General features: G+C 48.0%; 1 protein-coding gene across 3 annotated transcripts in view; it reads left to right on the top strand.

Moving 5' to 3' along the window:
* PPP6R1 (protein phosphatase 6 regulatory subunit 1) overlaps positions 1 to 16,256 on the top strand; it is a 206,548-nt gene extending 190,292 nt beyond the window's left edge. For all 3 annotated transcript variants that reach the window (XM_075328119.1, XM_075328120.1, XM_075328116.1), the window contains one exon: positions 12,015 to 16,256. In XM_075328119.1, the coding sequence (XP_075184234.1) occupies positions 12,015 to 12,018 (4 nt within the window). In that variant the 3' untranslated portion in view covers positions 12,019 to 16,256. The remainder of the gene's footprint in view (positions 1 to 12,014) is intronic.
* Positions 16,257 to 19,758: the final 3,502 nt, after the last annotated feature.

Below are 19,758 nucleotides of genomic sequence, written 5' to 3'. Positions count from 1 at the left end.
AGTTCTCTATAGCCCTCCAGTTCCCGCTCTTTTATAGGAACGCCCCCTAGTCATTTCTCAGGCAGAGTTCACTCTGCTCTGGGACATCCTGCATTCTGCATCTCTGCTGAGGTGCTGCGACTGGGGGACCGGGCTTCGGGATCTGGAGGGCACACAACACCGCGCTCAGCGGTCTGGTAAGCCACAGCCGGTCTCCGGTTGTGGACCTCTGTATACGAGCAGCATGTCTCACACAAGGAGCAAGGCCCAGTGGTCTCTCAGGCTGCTGCTGCACCTGTGATTGAACCCCCGGCCTGGGTAGAGTCCTTTTCTAGGTCCATATCCCAGTCATTTGCTGAGTCCATGGGGCTTTTGTCCAGGACTTTGATGAATATGCATCAGCCCCCCTCGCAGGGTGCCTCTAATACTCTTGACAGAGGACTCCTATCCTCTGACCTCCGTCCATCAGAGCTCACGGAGGATTCATCATCTGATCTCAGACCCCGTCCTTCTAAGAGAAGGCGCAGGGTTTCCCCCCCCTCCCCATCCCACGGCTCTGTCTCAAGAGCTGACTCAAGATGAGGAGGATGCCCTCACTGGGGGCTCGGAGGCTATGTATCCCATCGATTTCTCTGAGGGTGACTCAGATCTTAGTGATTTGATTGCTTCTATTAATTCTGTGCTGGATCTCAATCCGCCAGTGTCAGAGGAGCAACTCTCTTTGGCAGAAAAACATCAGTTTACCTCGCCTAAGAGAGTGAAGAGTGTGTTCTTTAACCACTCCAGTTTTCAGACCGCTGTGACCAAACCCAGGGCCTGCCCTGACAAACGCTTTCCAAAGCGTGGTTCTGATGACCGGTTTCCATTTCCACCTGAGGTGGTCAAGGAGTGGTCTCACTCCCCAAAGGTAGACCCTCCGGTGTCTAGGCTCTCAGCCCGGACCGTTGTGTCGGTGGCTGACGGCACCTCACTTAAGGATTCCACTGACCGTCAGATTGACCTTCTGGCCAAATCTGTGTATGAAGCTGCGGGGGGCGCGTTTTCCCCGTCTTTTGCAGCAGTGTGGGCTCTCAAAGCCATCTCTGCTTCTCTAGAGGAGATGCATTCCCTCACCAGGGAATCTATGCCCGAAATGGTTGCCTTAACTTCCCAGGCTTCAGCCTTTTCATCTTATGCCATGTCTGCCATGCTAGAGGCTGCTCACCGCACTGCGGTGGCTTCAGCTAATTCTCTTGTTATCCGCAGGATTTTGTGGCTTCGAGAGTGGAAGGCAGATGCTTCTTCCAAGAAGTTTCTTGCTGGGCTCCCTTTTGCTGGTTCACGGCTGTTTGGTGAACAGCTGGATGAAATCATTAAAGAAGCTACTGGCGGGAAGAGTACTTCCATGCCACAAACCAAGACCAGGAAACCCGCCCAGGGTAGGAATCAATCGAGGTTTCGTTCCTTTCGTTCCTCCAACTGGTCATCCTCTAAGCCTTCCGCCTCGTCCGCTAACTCAGCCAAGGATCAGAAATCCAACTGGCGCCCAAAAGCGCGTCCGCAGAAGACCGCAGGAGGTTCTGCCACTAAGGCAGCTTCCTCATGACTCTCTACCCACTCCAGCCACGTCCTTAGTCGGTGGCAGGCTCTCCCACTTTGGCGACGCTTGGTTAAAGCAAGTCTCCGATCAGTGGGTGAGAGACATCATATCTCACGGCTACAGGATAGAATTCTCTTCCAGCCCTCCAAACAGATTTTTTCTCTCAACTCCCCCCTGCTCCAAGGCCGCTGCCTTCTCGCAGGCCGTGGCGTCCTTGCAGGCAAACGGAGTGATTGTCCCAGTTCCCGCTCAGGAACGGTTCAGAGGTTTTTACTCAAATCTCTTCCTAGTTCCAAAAAAGGACGGTACCTTCCGGCCCATCCTGGATCTCAAGCTTCTCAACAAGCATGTCCGGGTGCGGCATTTTCGCATGGAGTCTCTGCGATCAGTCATTGCCTCTCTGACCCAAGGGGAGTTCCTGGCGTCCATCGACATCAGAGATGCCCATCTACATGTGCCAATCGCAGTGTCACATCAGCGTTGGTTACGTTTTGCGATAGGAGAGGATCATTTCCAATTCGTGGCTCTCCCCTTCGGGTTAGCCACGGCCCCTCGGGTATTCACCAAGGTCATGGCGGCAGTGATTGCGGTCCTGCACCTCCAGGGGTTAGCAGTGCTTCCTTATCTGGACGACCTTCTGGTCAAGGCTCCATCCAGCGCAGACTGTCAGCGGAGTGTCTCGCTCACTCTCGCCACCCTAGCCCAATTCGGGTGGATTGTCAATCTTCCCAAATCCACTCTGACTCCGACCCAGAGTCTCACGTACCCAGGGATGCAGTTCGAGACTTTGCCGGCACTTGTGAAGTTGCCCTTAATCAAACAGCAGTCTCTCCGGCTAGCGGTGCGCTCTCTCCTGAGGCCCCGCCGTTATTCCCTCAGGCGCCTGATGCAGGTGCTGGGTCAAATGGTGGCCTCCATGGAGGCGGTTCCCTTTGCCCAGTTCCACCTGCGTCCTCTGCAGCTGGACATTCTCCGCTGTTGGGACAAGCGGCCTTCCTCCTTACAGAGGTTAGTGGCTCTGTCGCCACGGACCAGGAGCTCTCTTCAGTGGTGGCTTCGACCCCTCTCCCTGTCCCAAGGGCGCTCCTTCCTGACTCTGTCCTGGGTGATTCTCACCACGGATGCCAGCCTTTCCGGCTGGGGAGCGGTACATCTCCACCACAGAACACAGGGCACTTGGACTCCGTCCGAGTCAGCCCTTTCAATCAATGTGCTAGAAACCAGAGCTGTGCTTCTAGCTCTCCTAGCTTTTCACCACCTGTTGGCGGGCAGACACATTCGAGTCTAGTCAGGCAACGCGACAGCGGTTGCCTACATCAATCACCAAGGCGGGACACGCAGCCGCCTGGCAATGTTGGAGGTCCAACGCATTCTTCAATGGGCGGAGGACTCCAAGTCCACCATATCCGCAGTCCACATCCCTGGCGTAGAAAACTGGGAGGCAGATTATCTCAGCCGTCAATCCGTGGACGGTGGCGAGTGGTCCCTGCACCCGGCAGTGTTTCAGTCAATCTGCCGCAAGTGGGGCACTCCGGACGTGGACCTAATGGCATCCCGTCACAACAACAAGGTTCCGGTTTACGTGGCTCGCTCCCACGATCCTCAGGCCTTCGCCGCGGACGCTCTGGTTCAAGACTGGTCCCAGTTTCGTCTGTCCTACGTGTTTCCCCCTCTAGCTCTCTTGCCCAGAGTCCTGCGCAAGATCAGAATGGAGGGCTGTCGAGTCATCCTCATTGCACCGGACTGGCCCAGGCGAGCTTGGTATCCGGACCTGCTCCAACTGTCCGTGGAGATGCCGTGGCATCTTCCGGACCGTCCAGACCTGCTCTCGCAAGGTCCGTTTTTCCGCCCGAATTCTGCGGCACTCAAATTGACGGCGTGGCTCTTGAGTTCTGGATTTTGACGGCTTCTGGTATTCCCCCTGAAGTCATCTCCACTATGACTCGGGCCCGCAAGTCTTCCTCCGTCAAGATCTATCACAGGACTTGGAAAATTTTCCTGTCCTGGTGTCGCTCTTCCGGCCATTCTCCTTGGCCATTCTCGTTGCCGACCCTTCTGTCTTTTTTTACAGTCCGGTCTGCAGCTAGGACTGTCCCTCAACTCTCTCAAGGGACAAGTCTCAGCTCTATCAGTGCTGTTCCAGCGGCGTCTCGCCCGGCTGGCTCAGGTCCGCACCTTCATGCAAGGTGCGTCTCACATCATTCCGCCTTATCGGCGGCCCTTGGATCCCTGGGACCTTAACTTGGTCCTCACGGTATTGCAGAAACCCCCTTTCAAGCCCCTTAGGGAGGTTTCTTTGTATCGTCTTTCTCAAAAGGTGGCCTTTCTAGTTGCCATAACTTCCCTCAGGAGAGTCTCTGATTTGGCTGCGCTCTCCTCGGAGTCACCTTTTTTGGTTTTTCACCAAGACGAGGTAGTTCTCCGTCCGACCCCGGACTTTCTTCCTAAGGTGGTCTCTCCCTTCCACCTTAACCAGGATATTTCCTTGCCTTCCTTCTGTCCGGCCCCTGTTCATCGCTTTGAGAAAGCGCTGCATACTCTAGATCTGATGCGTACTCTCCGGATCTATGTATCTCGCACCGCTGCGCTTAGGCGGTGCACCTCTCTTTTTGTGCTAACCACAAGTCAGCGCAAGGGTCTCTCTGCTTCTAAGCCGACCTTGGCCCGTTGGATTAGATCGACCATTTCGGACGCCTACCAGAGTACTCGGGTGCCTCCCCCGCCGGGGATCAAAGCACACTCGACCAGAGCTGTCGGTGCCTCTTGGGCTTTTAGGCACCAGGCTACGGCTCAACAAGTCTGTCAGGCTGCCACTTGGACTAGCCTGCATACCTTTTTGAAGCACTACCAAGTGCATGCTCATGCTTCGGCAGATGCGAGCTTGGGCAGACGCATCCTTCAGGCGGCTGTCGCCCACTTGTGAAGTTAGGCTCCGCCTACTTCTTAGTTTTTCTGTATTCCCACCCAGGGACAGCTTTGGAACGTCCCATGGTATGGGTCTCCCAAAGGAACGATAAAGAGAATTTTGTTACTTACCGTAAATTTTTTCTTTATAGTTCCGTATTGGGAGACCCAGCACCCTCCCTGTTGCCTGTTGGCAATTTTCTTGTTCCGTGTGTTATCACCGGCTGTTGTCGTGGACAGAGTCTCCGGTTGTTCCGGTTCTTACTCGGTTCTACTTGTGGGTGGCTATTCTCCTTCAGCTTTTGCACTAAACTGGCTAGGACTGGCTACCAGGGGGTGTATAAGCTCAGAGGGAGGAGCTACACTTTTAAGTGTAGTACTTTGTGTGTCCTCCGGAGGCAGAAGCTAAACACCCATGGTCTGGGTCTCCCAATACGGAACTATAAGAAAAAGAATTTACGGTCAGTAACAAAATTCTCTTTTTTGCCATTTGTCATTGACTTCAATGTTAGCAAAACACATCCAAAATGGCAAAAACAATTGACATGCTGCTTCTTTGAATGCATGGTTTTTGCCACAAAATATGCAAATTAAACGCAGCGTTTTAAAATGCAAAGTGCGGTCTAGAAATCCCTATTTTCCATTGACTTTGCTGGAAAATCAAAACGCATGCCTTTTGGCATGAAAAAGGTGCTTCTCAAAACGGACCTAAAAAGCACCTGAAACGCAGGTGGAAACGCAAAGTGCAAAGTGCGGTCTTAGCCTTAGACTATGTATCCACGTGGCGTTTTTTTGCATTTCTTCATGCGTTTTTTTTTGCTTTTTTTAATAAGTAAAAGCAAAGAAAAATCATCCCAGCAAAGTCTGTGAGAATCCTGTCTCGCTTTGCACACGCTGCTTCTTTCTTTTTCGCTCTATTGGGAGACCCAGACAATTGGGTGTATAGGCTATGCCTCCGGAGGCCGCACAAAGTACTACACTTAAAAGTGTTAGGCCCCTCCCCTTCTGCCAATACACCCCCCGTGCTCCCACGGGCTGCTCAGTTTTTTGCTTTGTGCGAAGGAGGTCAGACACGCACAGCACAGCTCCACAGATTAGTCAGCAGCAGCTGCTGACTAGGTCGGATGGAAGAAAAGTGGGCCCATATAGGGCCCCCAGCATGCTCCCTTCTCACCCCACTTTTGTCGGCGGTGTTGTTAAGGTTGAGGTATCCATTGCGGGTACGGCGGCTGGAGCCCACATGCTGTTTTTCCTTCCCCATCCCCCTTAGGGCTCTGGGTGAAGTGGGATCTTATCGGTCTCCAGGCACTGAGACCGGGCTTCATCCACAACTCCTGTGGAGCCTGATGGATAGGAGCCGATACCGTTCAGGGACATGGCCCTGCATCTTAAAGGTACTCTGTATCCCTATGGGGACCGCGCACGGCATCACCTCAGCTTTGCTGGGTGTGCTAGTGCACCGGGGACCGCGGCGCTGACCGGGTCTATATGTGCCATTACACACTCAGCGTCGCTGAGTGTGTTTATATGTAAGGGCTACCGCACTGACCGCCGTTGCCACGGGACACTGCGGCGCGGCTGGGACTTGTAGTTCGCCGGGGACTTTCACGCGACCGCGCTTTTACGGCGGCCGCGTTTATTACTACAGTCCCCGGCTTCATTGCGGCCTAGTTTCCCTTTTTTTCTCCCGCCCTCAGCCCTGACAGGCAGGGGAAGGGCGGGACGCTGCACGGAGCGAGCAGCAATGAGGGCTGGAGTATGATTTACATGCTCCACTCCCCTCACTGTACACAGTATGAGCGCCCGTTTCGCGCTCTTTCTAGGCCACGCCCACAGCTTCCTCAGCTCGTCAGGACGCCGCAGCCATTCCTGTCAGCTCCACCGACGCTGCAGAGAGGGACATATTCATGGGAGACCCAGACACGGTCTCTGGTGGCCTCACAACTGCTTAGGCGGCTGGTAAACAGCACATGTGGTGCTAGCCCCATGGTGCTGTATTGTATGGGTACATTATTTGTGTACTGTATATAATTTACACTGTATGAGCACAGTTCTTTCTGGCTATATACCCTATTGTGTTACTCAGGGAAAACTATAGCATGGCGCCCATAAAAGGCAGGGGTGCCAAAACACAGGCTTATTATGTTGCCTGCGCCGCATGTAAGACCCAGCTACCGGCAGGTTCCACTGACCCTCATTGTGTACAGTGTTCGACCCCTGTGACACTTCCTCAGCCGGATCCTCTGCTAAGAGGGGCCCAGGGGGAGCCACCTGTTGACACTGTCCAGGTGACGGGGACTGAGTTTGCAGCCTTTAAGGATCAACTCTCTGAGACTATGGCTAAGATACTAGAAGCCTTGCAGTCCAGACCGGTATCTCAGCAAAGGGACTCTGTTGAATCATTGTTCCCTGACCCCCCTCAGTTGGACCAACAATGTCCTCACGGGGTATCTCATACATCCCAGACGGAGGGTTCGGACTTAGAACCTAGCCCCAGATCGTCTAAGCGAGCCCGCTTAGAATTTCCCTCGACATCATATTGTTTAGGGTCTCAGCGGGGGGATTCTCTGGTTGATGATGCGGAAACAGCTGATCAGGATTCTGATCCTGGGAGTGCTCTCAATCTTAATTCTCCAGACGGGGACGCCATAGTGAATGATCTTATTGCATCCATTCATCAGTTGCTGGATATTCTTCCCTCAGCCCCTCCGGCGGAGGAGTCTGATTCTCAGCAGGAGAAATTTCGCTTCAGGTTCCCCAAGCGTACACAGAGTATGTTTCTAGACCACTCTGATTTCAGAGAGGCAATCCAGAATCACCATGCTTGTCCGGATAAGCGTTTCTCTAAGCGCCTTAAGGATACACGTTATCCTTTTCCCCCGGAAGTGGTTAAAGGTTGGATTCAATGTCCCAAAGTGGATCCTCCAATCTCCAGACTGGCGGCTAGATCCATACTTGCAGTGGAAGATGGGGCCTCGCTTAAAGATGCCACTGACAGGCAGATGGAGCTCTGGATGAAATCCATCTATGAAGCTATCGGAGCTTCTTTTGCCCCAGCATTCGCAGCCGTATGGGCGCTACAAGCTATATCAGCAGGTCAAGCGAAAATTGAAGCGGCCGCGCCACAAGTGGCTTCCATTACCTCCCAGACCTCGGCAATTGCGTCTTACGCTATGAATGCTGTCCTGGACTCTGTGAGCCGTACGGCAGTTGCGACTGCCAATTCGGTAGTAGTCCGCAGGGCCTTGTGGCTACGGGAGTGGAAGGCAGATTCCGCTTCCAAAAAAGCGTTTAACCGGTTTGCCAATTTCTGGCGACAGGCTCTTTGGCGAGCGCCTGGATGAAATCATCAAACAATCCAAGGGAAAGGATACATCCTTACCCCAGCCCAAGCAGAACCTCTCCCAATAGAGGAGAGGGCAGTCGAGGTTTCGGTCCTTTCGGGGCGCGGGCAGGTCCCAATTCTCCTCGTCCAAAAGGTCTCAGAAAGAACAAAGGAACTCTGATGCATGGCGGTCTAAGTCACGTCCTAAAAAGGCCATTGGGAGCACCGCTAACAAAGTGGCTGCCTCATGACTTCTACCTCCTCTAGTAGCATCTTCGGTCGGTGGCAGGCTCTCCCGCTTTTGCGACACCTGGCTGCCACAAAAAGACCGCTGGGTGAGAGACATTCTGTCTCACGGTTACAAGATAGAGTTCATCTCTCGTCCCCCGACTCGATTCTTCAGGTCTTCTCCGCCTCCCGAGAGAGCCGAGGCTCTTCTGCAGGCGCTGGGCACTCTGAAGGCAGAAGGAGTGGTGGTCCCTGTTCCTCTTCAGCAACAGGGCCACGGTTTTTACTCCAACTTGTTTGTGGTCCCAAAGAAGGACGGGTCTTTCCGTCCTGTCCTAGACCTGAAACTTCTCAACAAACACGTAAAGACCAGGCGGTTCCGGATGGAATCCCTTCGCTCCGTCATCGCCTCAATGTCCCAAGGAGATTTCCTTGCATCGATCGATATCAAAGATGCTTATCTCCACGTTCCGATTGCCCCAGAGCACCAGCGCCTCTTGCGCTTCGCCATAGGAAACGAACACCTGCAGTTCGTGGCACTGCCATTCGGCCTGGCAACAGCCCCACGGGTTTTCACCAAGGTTATGGCTACTGTAGTAGCGGTCCTCCATTCTCAGGGTCACTCGGTGATCCCGTACTTGGACGATCTGTTGATCAAGGCACCCTCTCTAGAGGCATGCCAACACAGCCTCGACGCTACCCTGGAGACTCTCCAGAGTTTCGGGTGGATCATCAATTTTCCAAAGTCAAATCTGACACCGGCCCAATCGCTCACATACATTGGCATGGAGTTTCATACCCTCTCAGCGATAGTGAAGCTTCCGCTGATCAAGCAGCGGTCACTACAGACAGGGGTACAATCTCTCCTTCAAGGCCAGTCACACCCCTTGAGGCGCCTCATGCACTTCCTGGGGAAGATGGTGGCAGCAATGGAAGCAGTCCCTTTCGCGCAGTTTCACCTGCGTCCTCTTCAATGGGACATCCTACGCAAATGGGACAGGAAGCCGACGTCCCTCGACAGGACCGTCTCCCTCTCTCAGGCGACCAAAGCTTCCCTTCGGTGGTGGCTTCTTCCCACTTCATTGTCGAAGGGGAAATCCTTCCTACCCCCATCCTGGGAAGTAGTCACGACGGACGCAAGTCTGTCAGGGTGGGGAGCGGTTTTTTCTCCACCACAGGACTCAGGGTACGTGGACCCGGCAAGAGTCCTCGCTTCAGATCAATGTTCTGGAAATTCGGGCAGTGTATCTTGCCCTGAAAGCGTTCCAGCAGTGGCTGGAAGGCAAGCAGATCCGAATTCAGTCGGACAAATCTACAGCGGTGGCATACATCAACCACCAAGGCGGCACACGCAGTCGACAAGCCTTCCAGGAAGTCCGGCGGATTTTGATGTGGGTGGAAGCCACGGCCTCCACCATATCCGCAGTTCACATCCCAGGCGTGGAAAACTGGGAAGCAGATTATCTCAGTCGCCAGGGCATGGACGCAGGGGAATGGTCCCTTCACCCGGACGTGTTTCAGGAGATCTGTTGCCGCTGGGGGGTGCCGGACGTCGACCTCATGGCGTCCCGGCACAACAACAAGGTACCAACGTTCATGGCACGGTCTCAAGATCCCAGAGCTCTGGCGGCAGACGCCTTAGTTCAGGATCGGTCGCAGTTTCAGCTCCCTTATTTGTTTCCTCCGCTGGCACTGTTGCCCAGAGTGTTACGCAAGATCAGGGCCGACTGCCGCCGCGCCATCCTCGTCGCTCCAGACTGGCCGAGGAGGTCGTGGTACCCGGATCTGTGGCATCTCACGGTCGGCCAACCGTGGGCACTACCAGACCGACCAGACTTGCTGTCTCAAGGGCCGTTTTTCCATCTGAATTCTGCGGCCCTCAACCTGACTGTGTGGCCATTGAGTCCTGGATCCTAGCGTCTTCAGGGTTATCTCAAGAAGTCATTGCCACTATGAGACAGGCTAGGAAACCAACGTCCGCCAAGATTTATCACAGGACGTGGAAAATTTTCCTGTCGTGGTGCTCTGCTCAGGGTTTTTCTCCCTGGCCATTTGCATTACCTACTTTTCTGTCCTTCCTTCAATCTGGACGGGAAAAGGGTTTGTCGCTCGGTTCCCTTAAGGGACAAGTTTCAGCGCTCTCTGTGTTTTTCCAGAAGCGCCTAGCTAGACTTCCACAGGTACGCACGTTCCTGCAGGGAGTTTGTCACATCGTTCCACCTTACAAGCGGCCGTTAGAACCCTGGGATCTAAACAGGGTGCTGATGGTTCTTCAGAAACCACCATTCGAGCCAATGAGAGAGATTTCTCTCACGCCTTTCGCAGAAAGTGGTTTTTCTAGTAGCAGTCACTTCACTTCGGAGAGTGTCTGAGCTAGCAGCGTTGTCGTGCAAAGCCCCTTTTCTGGTTTTTCACCAGGACAAGGTGGTTCTATGTCCGGTTCCGGAGTTTCTCCCTAAGGTGGTATCCCCCTTTCATCTCAATCAGGATATTTCCTTACCCTCTATTTATCCTCATCCAGTTCACCAATGTGAAAAGGATTTGCACTTGTTAGATCTGGTGAGAGCACTCAGACTCTACATTTCTCGTACGGCGCCCCTGCGCCGCTCGGATGCACTCTTTGTCCTTGTCGCTGGCCAGCGTAAAGGGTCACAGGCTTCCAAATCAACCCTGGCTCGGTGGATCAAGGAGCCAATTATCGAAGCTTACCGTTCGGCTGGGCTTCCGGTTCCCTCAGGGCTGAAGGCCCATTCTACCAGAGCCGTGGGAGCGTCCTGGGCTTTGAGGCACCAGGCTGCGGCTCAACAGGTGTGTCAGGCGGCTACCTGGTCGAGCCTGCACACTTTCACGAAGCACTATCAGGTGCATACCTATGCTGCGGCGGATGCCAGCCTAGGTGGACGAGTCCTTCAGGCGGCGGTTGCCCACCTGTAGGAAAGGGCCGTTTTACGGCTCTCTTACGAGGTATTATTTTACCCACCCAGGGACTGCTTTTGGACGTCCCAATTGTCTGGGTCTCCCAATAGAGCGAAAAAGAAGAAGGGAATTTTGTTTACTTACCGTAAATTCCTTTTCTTCTAGCTCTAATTGGGAGACCCAGCACCCGCCCCTGTTTTTTTGTGTACACATGTTGTTCATGTTGAATGGTTTCAGTTCTCCGAGTTTCCTTCGGATTGAAGTTAAACCAGTTTATAATTATTTTTTCCTCCTTCTTGCTTTTGCACCAAAACTGAGCAGCCCGTGGGAGCACGGGGGGTGTATTGGCAGAAGGGGAGGGGCCTAACACTTTTAAGTGTAGTACTTTGTGCGGCCTCCGGAGGCATAGCCTATACACCCAATTGTCTGGGTCTCCCAATTAGAGCTAGAAGAAAAGGAATTTACGGTAAGTAAACAAAATTCCCTTCTTTTCGCTTGCAGATTTTGTTGTTAAAAAAGCAGCATGCCAATTGTTTCTATGTTTATTTCCTGCGTTTCTATACTTTCCTACAGCACTTTGCCTCACACACAGTGCAAACAGCATGGCATGTGAGGCTCTCCGTAGCTCAGTAACCTGGGGTCATCATGGTGACAACCCAGGGTTACTATGGCAGCGATCTGGTCCCTATGATCGCATTACAGTGACCTAGTCGCCTGGGAGAGATAATCGATTCCTCTCCCTGCCTTATGAATGCTGCGACTGATTGCAGCATTCAGGGGGTTAAACGGTCAGAAGTGGTGCAGGCAACACTTCATTCACTGAGAGCCGGGTGTTGGCTGTAACATCAGCCAGAGATCCGGGTGTGATCTTGGGGGTACGATAACCATGACTAAAAAAAACGTGGAAAAAAAAATGCTGAAATGTAACAAAAAATGCATGTTTTTTTAGCTGCTTTTTTCTTGCCGAAACCTGCTTTGTTGTGTGCAGAAAAGAAGCAAACAAAAAGCAATGTGGGCACATAGCCTTAAGATACTTTCACTGAGGATATAGAAGTAATTTTTTGTCGTCTTTTATTTTTTTAGGTAAACTTTGTCCCCTAATATGGCATCAGAAATAGATGACTGTACATCCAAAGATCTGCATTAGGTATACACATGGATTTTCAACCAGGACGAAGACCAAGCCTCTGTCTCCGTACGAGGAAGTACGCGACACAAATCCAGAATCCGTCGTAATCCATTGTGTACAAGAAGATTGTGAACGCAAGAGACAAACGATACTATTTTTTTGCACTGAAAGTTAATAGCATATATGTGTGTGAATGTATGTGCATATATATACATGTAGAATATTATATGTACACACATTTATCTCACACATGCTTTTATATATATTTATATATGAAAGTGGCAACGGTAAATAAAAAGAAAAAACAGGAATTAATGACATTTAAATTATATATAAATTTTATTTTACACATTTTTGTTTTTTGTTTTTTTTTTGGATGGCAGACAACGCCACAGACTTAAGCACAACAAGTCAAAGCCAAATTCTTTGTTTTTGCTATTTCCCACTCGATCCATCATAAAAAAAATAGATCTAAAAACTGTCTATGCAGATGTGCACACTGCAATAATTGGCCTCGGCCGCTTTATTGCCTCTGTCGGGCTTAGTTGTATAATTCCATCTGTTGTCAAATGCCTCTGATTAACATGTCAATTTTTTTTTTATTCTTTCAATGTCCAAACCCTTTATATGATGATCCACAGGCATCCAATTCTGTTTTGCTTAGTTTTCTGTAATGTGGTTACCAAGAAAAAAAAGAAATTCTCCAATGAAAAAAAAAAAAAAATTCTCCTAAGTTGTTAGATTCTCAGTAATAATATTAGCAGTGCCTTATTGTCATCCCATACACGTGTAACCCATTAAAATGTACTAGGAATGACATTACCCAGTCTATGTGTATATTGTGCATCCTGAAGAAGAGGGTATATAGCCCCGGCGCTCGGGCAGACATTTGCACACGTCCTGCCGTCTGCTTCTGAGCTTTTTGTACATGTAGATATTGCTTGAAGAGGAGGTGATCTGTGGTTTTCCAGAAGGGGGCGCCTAACCTGTCCTCAGCCAGTGCTCCCAGCACGGGCACTGTACATTGCCAGCAAATATATTCAATGCGTGCTGCCTGGGGAAGGATCTAGCAATCCCATTAATTACATTAAAATGTTAAAGGGACCTTTACAGGGCATGGGCAGCACTAATTGTGCAGTGACTTCCGTTTGCACTTACTAGGTTCTCCTTTTTAAAGACCACCTGTCCCATATCTGGGAGGATAGTGGTGCCCGAGTTGTAGGAAATGGTGACAGACTTCACTAACCAAACCTTAATTCAACCCGGTATAAGGTGTTGGGCATCCCATAAAAAGGAATGAACGGCAATAGCAAAGAGTATATCATGTAATAGAGAGCTGCACTCCCATTAATTCTCTAAAGGATATGGAATGCTTTGGAGCATGAATGTTTATATGTATGGGTTTAAGGTGCAAATATTTTTGCCTAAAAATATTTTTTTTTTTCACTTTGGCTTACTTACCCCCCCCTCCCCCAGCTATATGCCCACGTAGCTCTTACAAACAGAAGTTCAGCAATATCGTCACATGGCCAGACCATTCCTTTGTTACTGATAAATCAGCATTTAAACATATATGGAAACGAGGCTGAAGGATTGTGGTAGATCTGACACCTCCGTCACTCTGGCTCTATGTTCCACCTAGCACCATTTTCCTGGCTGACAGCCTCTATGCTGTCTGATTTTAAACATAGAAGCCATTAGTAAAGCAGGAAGAGGCGGCGCTAGGCGGGAATAAAGCTGGAGTGATGGAGGCTTCAGATCTACTGTAGTTCTGAAGCCTCCGTCAATCCAGCTCTATTCCCTGCCCAGCACTTCCTCCAGCTTCCTCACAGACTTGAAAAACTGTGACTTTAAACATTGGAGCCGTCAGTGAAGCAGGAAGAGGCAGCGCTGGGTGGAGAATAGAGCTGGAGTGATGGAGGCTTCAGATCTGCCATCGTTTCAGCCTTATTTGCATATCAGTTTAAATGTTCATTTGAGGCTGAAGGACTATGGTAGAAGCCTCCGATCTGAAGCTGGACAGGGAATAGAGCTGGAGTGACGGAAGCTCCAAAACTACCATAGTCCGCCAGCCTAATTTGCATATCGTTTAAATACTGATTTGAGGCTTATGGGCTATGGTAGATCTGAAGCCTCTGTCATTCTAGCTCTATTCCCTGCCCATCGCTGCCTCCACCTTCCTGACGGCCTCTATGCTATGTGACTTTATACATAGGAGCCATCAGTGAAGGAGGAAGAGGCGGCATGGGCGGTGAATAGAGCTTCAGATCTACCATAGTCTTTCAGCCTAATTTGCATATCAGTTTAAGTACTAATTTGAGGCTGAAAGGCTATGGTAGATCTGAAGCCACCGTCACTCCAGCTCTATTCCCTGCCCTGCGCTTCCTCCAACTTCCTGACTGACAGACTTGAAAAACTTTTACTTTAAACATTGGAGCCGTCGGTGAGGCAGGAAGAGGCGGCGCTGGGCGAGAAATAGAGCCACAGTGACGGAGGCGTCAGATTACCATAGTCCTTCAGCCTGATTTGCATATATTCAAATGCTGCTTTCTCAGTAATGGAGGAATGGACTGGATTTGGCCTTTGCAAGAGCTACATGTAAAATGTATAGGGGTGAAATAAAATCCTGCTGACAGATTCCATTTAAGCGCTTTATTTGGCTGTGAAGACTGCAATAAATCGGCCAGTGAGCTCATTCTGACAGCAGGGTTCTTAACTTTTTTTTTTTTCTCCTTACCTTTTTTTTGCTGATATTTGACCAAATTTTAAACTTATTTTGGTCCTTTTCAGAAAATATTGAAACGAGTGACAAGAATTAGAGACCCTGTCATCAGAACCAGCTCACTGATGGATTGTTTGTTGACTCATTTTGCTGTTGTAGAAGGGAAATGATCCAGTTGTTTTAATTAAATCATAATGCAAAAATGTTGGACAGTTAAAAATGGATGAATTGAAACAAAACAAATGCCCCAAAGGTATCCATATCCTTTAACTTCTTGTTTTCCATATAATAACAATTCTGCAGAATCTTTCTTATTCCTCTGCTTTGTGATGCTTCTGTTTTGCCTCCTACAAATAAGTTATCCCCTTTGAGACTGTAGAGTAGGGGCATTCCCACTGTGGTGAACTACAACTCTCAGCAAGCGCTGGTCTATGATTTTATGTGCTGATTATAAAGCAATAATTTTGGTGTCTGGTTTCTTGTACCGCGGTGGAGAGCGCAGTACGGTCACTGCCACACCGGCACTTTATTTCTGTAGTTTATTTGCAAGTTATAAGACGATCATACACAAATGTGTGATAGGAATATCATCAGTCTTCATGCCCTCATCATTCGGGGACTGAGTTCTTTCTGCAGCCAGTAGTCCCTGTTATAAATGACGTTCTGTAAGTCCTCTATTATTTCTCTTATCTGCTAACAATCCATTTAAAGGTGTAAAATGTGAATAGTTAGGGGAAGTATTTGGTTCTTTGAGATCCAAGTTACTATTTAAAATGTAACTATCATGGTATTATTATTTTTTTTTTATATTTTATAGGTTCCACAGTGTTTTACTGGTCAGTCAGGGGTTTGGTCCTGAGACCCCTATTGATTTGTCAGTGTACTGACTCAATAGTAAGTCTATGGGCTTATACATTTGCGCTCTCAGAGCTGTGAGTAGCTGCATTGACTTACTATTCAGCCGGTAAAACATTCAGGAGCTGCCTCAACATCTGGGCCTCAACATCCAGACCTCCACTGATCAGCAATGCTATGTGGCGCCTATAATATGTAAAAAGTTATACTGAATGATAGTCTTTCAATAACTAGTCTAACCTTCGTAAATTGCCCTTTAAAATGTAACTAACTTTTGCAGTGTGACTTCAGTAATATGCTTTAAAGATCAGCTGGTTTTGCTATGTAATCGGAGAACAGCATATAATGTAGGGGCACAGAACCTCATTCCAGCGATGTATCACTTACTGCACTGCTGGGTGCAGTTTTGATAGAATCCCTGTTTTCCCTGCTTTAGGTTTAGCAGAGCACAGATACTGATCTGGGTATAACCCCACTCGCTCCACTGATTAGCTGATTGCTGACACTGTACAGTCAGTGGTGGGGGCGGGGTTACACAGATTAGCTGGACTGCCTGGCACGCGACACCTAGTCCTGCAGTGATCTGCTGATAAAACACTGATTGTATTGAAATCACAACAAGGTGATGAACAAGTGATACGTCACTGGAATCAGAGTATCTACCCCTGCATTACGCTGGTTTCACATCAGCGATATTCTGCTACACTGACGGATCCGGCACCAATGCAGTACAGTTCAATACAGTTCACAGGCATCGCTGCAAGCTCCGGTCACATTCTCTGGTCACTTGACCGCATGTGACCGGAGCTTGCTGCGTTGCCTGTGAACTGTATTGCACTGTACCGCATTTGTGCCGGATCGGCAGTGCGGCAGAATACCGCTGATGTGAAACCAGCGTAATGCAGGGGTAGATACTGATTCCAGTGACGTATCACTTGTTCATCACCTTGTTGTGATTTCAATACAATCAGTGTTTTATCAGCAGATCATCACTGCAGGACTAGGTGTCCCTTTTATAATAAGTTTCCCTTTTTATAATTTTTTTTTTTTTCTTGAATTGATACCTACCTTCCATTGATTTCAGTAGCAAAGATTTGTCATATTCCTATTAAAAAACGGACCACATTTTTCACATCAGTAGCGTTTTTCCTGCTGCCCTACTTTGTGAATTTTACAATAAAGCAGAATTTTGGAAACCGCCTGTAATTCTCATCCTGTACAGTATAAGCTATTGTCAATTTGTGGACCACTGTGACTGTAGAATCACAAGTATTCTTAATGGGTGGGTTTGTTAATTATTTTTTTTCCTTCCATTGCTTTCTATATGTACTGTCAGTTACCATGACACATTATTTCCTAATATCCTCTGCTCTTTGTGTTTGAGAAATTGTTTTTTAGATGTTCGCCACCCAAATATTCTTAAAAAATATAAATATTAAAAAAGCAATACAATTTGACATTGTATATGCCTTCTTAGCCTTGTCAATGTTCTGAATTTTTGGAGCAGAAACTGAGGATCTGGAGAGTTTCCGCTTAGTTTTTTGCGTCAAAGCCTCCTAGCAAAAACTACACATACTTGCCAATTGTCAGTTCAGGGTCTAATCCTTGATAGACTGGTTGCCACAACTGTGTGGCAATAAAACTGGTGGTTAGGTAGTGTGTTCATAGCAACAATATTGTCAGACAAAACTTAACTTTTAAGCTAAAGGCAACATTGACACTGCTGACTGTGGGAGAAAGCAGCCCAATAACAGTCATGTGGCCATTTCTCTGGCTGCTATGAAAGGCAAAGTATTCAGTCCTTCCCCCATCCTTAACTTAAAGGGACTCTGTCAGCAGATTTCTGCAATGTATCCTGAAGACAGCATGGTGCAAGTGTTAAAACATACTTTTATTTCTGTTTACCTGCAATGTTAGCTTAAGCCTCTTATCTTTATCATTAGTGGGTCTCAGCAGCATAGTGAGATATAGCCTAACTCCGCCCCCTCTGTGATTAGCAGCTTCTATTGATGGAAAAAAGCCAGTGTGGGTGGGGACAGATCTCCCAGCTCTGACGCATGCAAAGTCTTAAATATCTCACTATGTCCGAACGGCTGCAGCCACTAATCTAAGTGATACGTTATTAAATTCACCACCTGTTTGCCTACATCGCGCTGCTCTCAGGTGAGGTAGCAAAAACCTGATCACAGATTCCCTTTAATGCAGAAAAGGGGTGCTGTAGTCAACTTCAGTATTTCTAGTTTTTTTTTTTAAGTTTTCTATTTCTCGTAAAGCAATCTGCATTTTAATTTCAATGTGCCTTTCACCGACCCGATGTGGTCAGTGCTTGTCGACTGTCCTCGTAGTTGCTTCTTAAAAAAAATAAATAGAATTTAAAAAAAAAAGGTACAAAAGGGAAATAAGTGTAGACCGTGTTCTGTATCTGACATTTTCTGTGAAGTTTTAACAGCAGCAAATGGGATGGAATTTTCATTTTTTTTATGAAAAACAATGTTAAAAAAAAGATTTTTTTTGGGGGGGAATATATCAGATAATTTATATATTTTCATTTTTTTTTTTTTTTTTTTTGCAATTTGAGACTATTTTAAATGTGTCCTTTATTTTTTCTTTTGTCAGAAAGAAAAATAAATTATACATATACTTGCTTACGATGTATATGTATTTTGTTTTGTATGATTTTTTTAAATGAGTTTTCGGGGGGAAAGGGGAAATAATTAAAGCTATGTATCTGGATGCATAATTCACCTAGATTGTATTGTATTAGGACCTGATTAAAGTGCACATGCATTTTAAACATGGGCCCCATAATGAAGAGAACTAGAGGGTGGCGGTTGGGGACTCTACCACTTCCTGTCAGTAAAAGCAGTGAATGCCAATGGACTGATTTGTAAAGTGCTATATGAATAAAGGTTATTAATAATATGCATATTACTAGCAAACATTTCTTTGGCCGAATGTATAGATTTATACAAATAAAGACCGTACTGTGTTTTAGTGAAACAATACATTGCCAGTGCACCTTCTATGGACACATGTATTGGACAGATCATTCAGTGCACATACATGTGCATCTCAACTTAGAATATCATGAAAAAAATTAATAGATTCTCTATGGGGTTTAGGTCAGGCGAGCTTGCTGGCCAATCAAGCTCAGTGATACTGTGGTTAGTCAACCAGGTATTGGTACTTTCAGCAGTGTGGACAGGAGCCAAGTCCTGCTGGAAAATCAAATTTCCGTCTCCAAAAAGTTTGTCGGCAGAGGGAAGCATGAAGTTCTCTAAAATTTCCTGGTAAACGACTGTGCAGAATTTGCTCTTGATAAAACACAGTGGACCTACACCAACAGAGGACATGGCTCCCCAAACCATCACTGATTGTGGAGACTTCACACTAGACCTCAGCAGCTTGGATTGTGGCCTCTCCACTCTTCCTCCAGACTCTGGGACCGCAATTTCCAAATAAAATGCAAAATTTACTTTCATCTGAAAACAACAACTTGGACCACTAACAGTCAAGTTCTTTTCCTCCTTGGCCCAGGTAGGACACTTCTGGTGTTGTCTATTGGTCATGAGTGGCTTGGCCCAAGGAATGTGACAGTTGTAGACCATATCCTGGATACGTCTGTGTGTGGTGGCTCTTGAAGCACTGACTCCAGCAGCGTCCACTCCTTGTGAATCTCACCCAAATTTTTGAATGGCCTTTTCTTAACAATCCTATCAAGGCTGCGGTTATCCCGGTTGCTTGTGCACCTTTTTCTACCACACTTTTTCCTTCCACTCAACTGTCCATTAATATGCTTGGATAAAACACTGAACAGCCAGCTCCTTTAGCAATGACCTTTTGTTGTTTACCCTCCTTATGGAGTGTGTCAATGACTGCCTTCTGGACCTCTGTCAAGTAGGCAGTCTTCCCCATGATTGTGTAGCCTACTGAACCAGACTAAGGGACCATTTTAAACGCTTAGAAAGCCTTTGCTGGTGTGGTAATTATTCTAATTTTCTGAGATTACTTATAGGGGTTTTATTGGCTGTAAGCCATAACCATCAACATTATCAGAAATAAACACTTGAAATAGAGCCCTCTGTGCGTAATGACTCTATAACATGTTTTCCTTTCTGTAT

The sequence above is a fragment of the Anomaloglossus baeobatrachus genome, chromosome 11, assembly GCF_048569485.1.
Source record: "Anomaloglossus baeobatrachus isolate aAnoBae1 chromosome 11, aAnoBae1.hap1, whole genome shotgun sequence".
Classification (NCBI taxonomy): domain Eukaryota; kingdom Metazoa; phylum Chordata; class Amphibia; order Anura; family Aromobatidae; genus Anomaloglossus; species Anomaloglossus baeobatrachus.
This window is presented reverse-complemented; position numbering and strand designations above follow the sequence as displayed.